Below are 9,046 nucleotides of genomic sequence, written 5' to 3'. Positions count from 1 at the left end.
GTTCGAATCCCAGTAGATACGAATTCCGCATCCGGCTTGCACCGACCACAGTGGTGAAGTGAAATATCCTCAGTGGTAGACGGATCAAGAGTTAGAGTCCCTTTGCCGTCAAGCTATCTGTGGAAGGTAGCTCCATGTAATGCAAATGTAATGCAAATGCTGGTTTGTTCCATCAAAAAGTCCTCCACGAAGGCAAATTTCTCCCAATACTTGATCCGGGATTTCCCTTGTCTTCTGGATAGGGTTCAAAATTAGAAGGATACGGAGTTGAACATTAATAGTCATAAATCCAAAAATTTGGGTCAGCTGTTCAACGACGGTTATAAAATATAAAATAAAATAGTTCGAACTTCAAAAATAAAATAGTTCAAACTTAGTTATTAAACTTCTTTAAAAATCACCAATTTGGCGATATTTTCCCCCTAGATGAAAAGTATCAAAATCGCTGTCTTTTTCTTAATTTTTGTCATTTCTTATGAGCCCAGATAATGCGACATTGGAGTATGTTTTCAAATGCTACAAATTTAAACTACAAACGCTTTCCATTTTCACAACAAAACAGTGACTTCTCTCCATAATGACGTTTTGCGCCATTTTCAGAATATAGTTTAAACTTGATCTAACAGTCAGGAGTAACCGTTGCAAATTAACAACTGTTATGAAATTAGTATATAATACTCAAAAAAGCATAATGAACAACGGAGTTTTCGAAAGACAGCCTTAACAAAAACCATAAAATGGCTGATTTTCAATGATATTGTACAGTCAACAAAACTGAAGGAAAAAAAATTAATTTCATTTCATTACAATTCTTACATTTAGTTTATGTTTATAATATTTTAAAATATATTATGGCTTTTAATTATAATGATTGTATTCTTAGAAAGAGATAATTCAAACATCAAACTCACAAATAGTTTCATTTTAAAGATACTTAAATGCATTGCTATGAAAAAATTTAAAATATTTTGAGTACCATTAAACTATTTGCAAACTGTATTTTTTTATTCTTTTATATTTTATAAACTAAATATTTTTAATATTTAAACTTACTATTTTCTACCAGCTTTCTTCAACAACTTTTACTCATCTTCAAAACGCACCCTTCAGATATGAATTTCAAACACAAAATGAATTCAATAATGACTTTTACTTATCGTTTAAATTAGTTTTCAACAATGAATGCTTCATAAAATACTATTTGTTACTTTTGACTCCAATTGTTTAACTATATCTATTAGCTCTGTTATAACAATGGTGGACCAAAAAAAAATGAGAATTCAAATATAACTAAACAGCCATTGTTAGAGAAAGAATTTTAGTTTTTAAAAGTGTAAAACAAAGCGAAACATGATTTTCAAAGATTTGCTGTATAATTTTACGCAATAAGTACTTAATCAGGTTGTTCTACAAAATCTGGCCTAAACATATATTTTTAGAAGCTCCATAAAATCGTAAATAAATTAGGAATTCCAAATTAATAAACATAATGATCCATATGATCATGTTAACACTTTGAATGACACGCTAATTTTACATGGCTTGCCCGTCTGGCCAAACGGTAAATAACTACTAACTAAATTCGCAAATATTAGGCAGATTTTGCTGGTTTTTTAAAAAGTTTAGCATTACATATCCCCAAAGAAATTTGGTGAATTACATTAGCCAACGAATTGTTTAGAAATAGTGGTGAATAAAAGTCTACTAAATTTAATTCATTAAACGAAAAATCACAATTAATAAACTACCACTTGATAATATTTATTCGCTGTCCGGAGCAAGTTGGCATCTCTGTGTATATAAATAAAACTATTTTTGTGTGCTATATTTCATAAAGTTCTTCAAACCATTTTGGTAACGTTAGCAATATAAAAAAAATTAAAAATTTACTGGAACTGTGTGTTTCTAATAATCTTGACACCGGTTATCCCCGTGGCGCTACAAACAAATGCAGTGCCGGTCACCGGTGACCCCCATGGCATTCAATGTGTTAAGAACCCCCCCCCTCCTCCATGTTAACTCAAGTTATTCTTTTATTTTACTTTACTTTAAATTTGGGTTTTGAAATATAAATTAACGATTTGTTTCATAAATAGATATTTATATAAATATTTAATTGGAATATTTGACAGGTGTAGTCAACGAGTCACCTAAAGCTTAACTAAGGGAAACGAGAGCAACCGGGGACATGCACCCTATGAACTAAAATAATCAAAATAGTTTTTACCTACCAAAAACTTTTCCGAATTAAAGGGAATAAATTTAAGCACTAAAACTTTCCGGTCGATGTTCTAAAGCTAAAAAGCGATATTAAAACATTTAAAGTTTTTGAAACAATGCTTTCGTATCGCACAATTATCACGTGTGGCTCGCAGCACTTTGTCTCAGAAAAAGAACAGTACAATCATCTCCACCCACTAAAATCTGCTTTATTCTACGCTGTTCTGCGTGGGCGCATCAGTCTTTAGTACACCTTTACATTCACCTTCATTCTCACATGTGTACTAGTTTATCAGTTCAGATACACTTCTCTTATCTGCCTTTGCAAATCTGGTATCAATATCACTATGTTTAAATTTGGCAACCCTTATCTAAATTCTACAAAACCCTTTGCAAATCAGGTAGTGTTGTTATTAAATATGGTCAGTATCGCAAATGAAAACTTTTCTCGTTTCCACACCAGATGGAGACACCACTGCTTGCTTTCGAAACTTAAGATTCCTAATTTTTGTTTTTTTCCCCATTCTATTAAAATATGCCATGTCTTTCTTTAGATGGAACTACGGATGTATTTTATGTTTTTCGTCTCTCATTTTATTGAGTCGTTCAGTTTTTAAGCTTTATTTTCTTTATACAGCTCATTCTCCATACTTTTTCTAATTGAAGATGATTTTCAATTGCAGCACCAGAACTTGTACATAATTTTAAGAATGAACCACTAATTTTAAGTTAAAAATGGGTGATAAGTCTTGATTAAACGTTAAAGAGCCGATGTTCCATTTTTGGGAACATGCCTCTTTTTACAACTTTTAAAGACTGATAAATTAAATCTCTACTTCTTTATTTTTCATATTATAACCGTCGTTGAACAACCGACCCAATTGTTTGGACTTACGACTACTAATGTTCAACTCAGTAGCCTTGTAATTTTTGACACAATCCAGAAGACTAGGGAATTCCTGGATCGAATATTGAGGGAAATTTGCCTTCGTGGAGGACTTTTTGATGGACTACATGGCGAGGAAGACCACGAGAACCTCATACGGTAAGCCTGACGGCAAGGGGACTCTCACCCATGATCCATCTACCACTGAGGATATTTCAAGACAGCACTGTGGTCGGTGCAAGCCGGGTGCGGAATTCGTATCAACTGTGATTCGAAATCTTTACTTCTTAGTGATTACAAATGAACATAAAATTAAAAATATGATCGTGAAAGACCGAAATCAAGGGAATGTCGACATTGTCACCAGTGAATCTTACAGTCGCTTTGGTGAATGTCCGGTGTTATATCCGATTTGATATTAATTTATTCGTTGATATTATTGCATTTATTATTGACTATTGTCAACATTCACTTGTGGAAGTCAACAACCACGGTCATTCACAGCAACATATTGTGACTAACCACTTATCAACTACTAACCTCATTTTAATTCACCCCCTTAGTCAAAAACTATCCCTTAAGTGCTGAGGCCAGTTACCTCGTTTGCACAATGTTCCACAGTTTATTTTGAATACAAGTAATTGCTGTGCTTTTTAATCAAATTGGTTGTTAATTGAATAAAATATAATTTGTATCCAACACACATTTTATTATCATTGTGCAAAGGTCATAAAGGCAATTTCCTCATTACTGCAAAATGAACGCTTGACACGGTTAAAAATGAGAGAAAATTTTTATTTGATAAGCAGGATTGCCAACTACTGCGCTTTTTCTGGAATATTTTCCTTACTTTTTAACCTTTTCGGGACGGGTGAGTCATAAATGTTTTTTTTTCTAATGACAAGGCAAAAGGTAAAAATAGAAAGATGAAATAAATAACAAATACAAATGTACGTAGGATAACAAAGAAAGAAGACCGAAGTCATTGCCTTAAAAGTTCTCTTGCTTCCCAATATCTTGAGGACTCAGTGTGTCCATGAAGGGGCACACATAGAAGCAGGTGGTCCCTGCCCAATTTCTCTCCAGATTTACAAAGTGGACAAAAAGGCGTGGTGGAAAGGCCTATGCGGTGTAAGTGAGCAGAAAGACAATCGTGGCCTGTATATAAGCGGAAGGCCGCAACTGCATCACGTCTTGGTTTGTCAGGAATTAAAGAAGAGCTTACATTTCTCCAACTTTTCAAAGCTGTGCGAGTCTGAAGGTCTTGCAATGAGTTGGTTTTACATAAATTTTTAAGGAACAGTTTGATTTTCCAAAAGGAAGTTGCCGTATTTGGTTGTTGTAGCAAATTGGCACCTTTCTTGGCAAGTAAATCTGCCTGCTCATTGCCCCAAACACCACAATGGGCTGGCACCCACTGGAGGACTATTCGTTTTCCCCTCAAAAATAAAGACCTCAAGAGGTCTTGACATCGGGAAATCTCAGGTGTCAAGGGACGTTCATGTGAGCTAATTGATTGTATGGCCGCTTGTGAGTCCGAGAAGAGAACTGCATTTTCAAATTTGTGTTGGAGGGCCAGTAGCTGCTGAGTCATAAATGTAGTCGAACGGAATCAGAATCAAGAGAGTTAAAAAGCGGTAGCTTAAATTTGGGCCTAGCTAATTTGACAAGACTTATTTTTGCTTTCACTTTGAATCTAACACATCCAATCCTTCCCAGAAAGCATATAACCTTACGGCAAACCTTGTGTCGGAATTTTCATTTTATTGTCACGAAAATGTGTTTGTACTAAAAAACCTTTTTTCAATAGTGCAAAAATATTGCAGTTTCATACCTTTTATCCTAAAAAGATTAAAAATTACTTTTTAAGGCTTTTTTAAAAACTATTGTCACTTAGGTCCATAATGACGTTTTATCTGACGTCACACTAGCGATAGAATCAAATTGCATTGTCCATTAAAATTCCATGACAAGGTGGATTTTAGCTGAGCATACGAGACTTTGCGAAAAGAAACCTTAAAATTACCAAGATTTAAGATTATTTTCACCCTGAGACTAGCTTTATTAAAGGTTTTTTTCACGCTTGAAAACCCTAAGTCAACCTCGATTTAAGGTTTTTATATAACAGGTTGTTTTCCATGGCTTTGGATGAGGGTAATGTGCGTAGATTAGAGTAGATTGTCGCAGATCTCGTTTTAAGGTTACAAACCTTTTCAGATTTAGATTGAAAGGTTTTTGCTGAATGAAAATAACTCTTATTTTGCTATCTGGGCTTGCGTGTTAATAGTGTAACTATACAATTTTTAATTCGAACTAAGTGGTGGTGAATTAAATAAAGCAAACTATTATTACCCCGCCCACAAATAAACTGCTATAAAAATAGTTTGGCTACCAGTTTTATATATTTTTACCTCGACACTCTGAGAACACATATATGACTAGCCCGTCTCGAAGAGGTTAAATGACAATGTTTCATTTTTAGAACATTTTTTTTTTTCAAATTGTTAAACACTGGAAACAGCATGTGTAACTGGATAAACAGAATGTTCCTAGCAGCCAAAATTTATTACTTAAAAAAATTTATATATTATCTAGTATATATTTGGTTCTGTTGTAGCTTTTTTCTGTTGTAGGCATCTCTGTGTATATGAATAAAACTATTTTGGTGTGTTCTATATTGCATACATTTCTTCAAACCATTTTAGTAACGATAATAATATTAAAAAAATTAAAAATTTACTGGAATTATGCGTTTCTAATAATCTTGGCACCGGTTATCCCCGTGGCGCTACAAACAAACTCAATGCCGGCCACCGGTGACCCCCATGGCATTCAATGTGTTAAGAACCCCTCCCTCAATGTTAACTCGAGTTATTCTTTTCTTTTACTTTACTTTAAATAAGGGCTCTGAAATTTAAATTAAAGATTTGTTTCATAAATAGATATTTATATAAATATTTAATTGGAATATTTCACAGGTGTGGTCAACGGGTCNTGTTAACTCGAGTTATTCTTTTCTTTTACTTTACTTTAAATAAGGGCTCTGAAATATAAATTAACGATTTGTTTCATAAATAGATATTTATATAAATATTTAATTGGAATATTTCACAGGTGTGGTCAACGGGTCACCCAAAGCTTAACTAAGGGAAACGAGAGTAACCGTTTACGATGACTAATGCTCAACTCAGTAGCCTTGTAATTTTTGACCCAATCCAGAAGACAAGGGAGCTCCTGGATCGAGTATTGAGGGAAATTCGCCTTCGTGGAGAACTTTTTGATGGAACTAACCCGCATTTGCGTTACATTTGCGTTACATAGAGAGGAAGACCACGAGAACCTCACACAGTTAGCCTTAAGGCAAGGGGACTCTAACAACCCACGATCCGTCTACCGCAGTAGACGCAGTAGTCTACAACAGTAGACGATCTAATATTTCAAGTCAGCACTGTGATCGGTGCAAGCCGGGTGCGGAATGAATACCGACTGGGATTCGAAATCTTTACTTCTTAGTGATTACAAATGGACAAGCTGAATATTTCCATCAACCAGAATGTATTAATAACATAAAATTATATACACTATCTGGAAGAAAGTGACGGGACAACTGCAAAGTTTGGTGGAGGAGGATTGATAGTATGGGCGTGTTTCTCCTGGTATGGGGCTGGCCCACTGGTAAAGGTAGATGGTAGGATGAATGCCGATGGATACTGTGATATTCTCGACAATCATGTCCTTCCCACCTTGTGGGCAACGTACGGTACGGATGATTGCTTGTATCAAGACGACAACGCAAGATCCCAAGTTACAAGGAGGACTCTTGATTGGTATGTGAACAACAACTTTAAACACATGGAGTGGCCGGCGCAGAGCCCTGATCTTAACCCAATATAGTTAATCTACCAAATTGAACATCTCTGGGACGAATTGGACCGTCGGTTGAGGGCCTGCTACTTATTATTTCTCTCTGAAATAGACTGACAAAAAAATATTTCGGCAGCAATTTTTTTAATTTTTACTAAATAAATATATGATGAGCCTCGTTCGTTAAATGTCGCAATTGGATTAACACTATTTAAATGCTTTTTTATGCTTTATTGTCCCGCAGTGAACTGATCGTTAAGACACGGTTCCCAGCAGATCATCGAAGTCAAGCATCACTGATAGAGGTCAGTGTGCGGGTGGGTGACCACTTGGATCAGTCTGCGTAGGGAGCGAGAGTGTGCGGTATTGGTCCTCGTTAAACTATTCTACCGTAAAGTGCTCGACTTCGCGTGCAGGTCGTCGAGCTTCCGAAGCGGGGTTGCCATCCCCTCTGGAGAGGATCAAAATTGTGATGGCTTGCCTTCGGATCTTCCTCAGGGATGTTTCCCAGACAGTCACCAATAGCCCATTGTGCAGCTCTAGTGCGACGTAAATGAACAAATCAATCAATCAATCAATTTATGCTTTATTTCAAACATTTTAGTTTAATCAGCTTTAAAAATTCTGAATGTCTTGTATTAAGTTAAAGCTTGTGGGAAGAGTCGTTATCGACAATGTCAACATTCATCCATGAAATGGTACCCCAACATAGAATCGAGTTAACATGTCTTATATACTAGGGAATTGAAATTGTATACTTGTAGTGGTAGATACACTACAGTTCTCCCTTACCAGAATTATATTTTATTTTATAACCGTCGTTGAACAGCCGACCCAATTTCATGGGTTTACGACTACTTACGTTCAACTCCGTAGCCTTGTAATTTTGAACCAATGCAGAAGACAAGGAAACTCCTGGATCAGTACCCCCAGAGGTATTGATTTGTTGCGGGAACATGGAGGACTTTGAGACTCGACAGATTTAACGTGCATCAGTCACCATTTACTACACGGGGAGTCTTCGGCCGGCGAGGATCGAACTCACGACCTCTTGGATATGGGCCCAGCGCCCTACCGACCGAAGGGATACCACTAGTTTGCTGTTTTGTGAAAAGCCGGGAGAGCTGTATTAAGAACACCGCACTTTGGTGGATAATGTCGCAGTCACAACAAGTCAACTATTCAATGTGAACCATTCATCGAAGTATGCGAGTTAGCCAATCGAGTTAGCGTGTTCAGATCGAAGTGGGTGCCACTGTTAAGTAGGCGTATTCATATCGAAGTGGGAGTTTCTGTCAAGGTAGGCATGTTCACATCACGTCCGGGTCACCAATGTTTGAAGAGTCGTTATCGACAATGTCAACATTCATCGAAAAGGTACCCCTGCATAGAATCGAGTTATCATGTCTTATATACTAGTGAACTGGAATTGTATATTTGTAGTGGTAGATACACTACAAGCTGTTTGTATAGCCGGAAAGTTATGAAACTGAAGTAACATTATTTTCTTTCGAGCTTATTTTTGTGAAGACCATTTTTACCAAAGCATTATTGGAACTTATTTCAAAGCATATGAAACAGCGTGTTGTTTCTTGTTGCATGCTGAAAAGGTGAAAGTGCGTCTTTGCTCAGAACCTCTTGTATAGTTGGCAGCACCACTCATTCGTGAGGCCAAACTTTTGACATATATCTAAAAACGAAAAATTTTTCTTCAGGTGGTATACCCATGGTTTTGCTCAGCGATCGGTCACAGGACTTCCACAGATTCTAGGACCATGTATATCGCATGTGCCTCTTAGCGGAGACCGAGCCCCGACCCCTCTGAACAATAGTCTAATTCTCTAACCGCTCGGCTACCACGGTTGGAAACAGTCTTGTACAAGCCTTATAACTTTAAATTTGTCGTGGTAGCCAAGGCTCTTTACTTCTCTCGAAAATATAAGCTAGATATAAAATGATTTTACTACAAGCTTTAAGATCTTTACCGGAATACAAACAGCCCTGATAAGTTAATGCTTTTAATTATTGACTGAGCTTATTTTATTTTGCAGAAAGATGCGCCTAGGTACAATTCTG

General features: G+C 36.3%; 1 protein-coding gene across 1 annotated transcript; it reads right to left on the bottom strand.

The window, feature by feature from the left end:
• Positions 1–4,088: 4,088 nt before the first annotated feature.
• LOC107454227 (uncharacterized) lies at positions 4,089–4,700 on the bottom strand. Its single transcript, XM_016071339.2, has one exon. The coding sequence runs from the start codon at positions 4,698–4,700 to the stop codon at positions 4,089–4,091; it is 612 nt and encodes a 203-aa protein (XP_015926825.2).
• Between the last annotated feature and the right edge of the window lie 4,346 nt (positions 4,701–9,046).

Source organism: Parasteatoda tepidariorum, chromosome 6, assembly GCF_043381705.1.
Source record: "Parasteatoda tepidariorum isolate YZ-2023 chromosome 6, CAS_Ptep_4.0, whole genome shotgun sequence".
NCBI lineage: Eukaryota > Metazoa > Arthropoda > Arachnida > Araneae > Theridiidae > Parasteatoda > Parasteatoda tepidariorum.
This window is presented reverse-complemented; position numbering and strand designations above follow the sequence as displayed.

Excerpts from the sequence above, each read along its gene's own strand:
- LOC107454227 (XM_016071339.2), bottom strand. The coding sequence starts at position 4,700 with ATGACTCAGCAGCTACTGGCCCTCCAACACAAATTTGAAAATGCAGTT.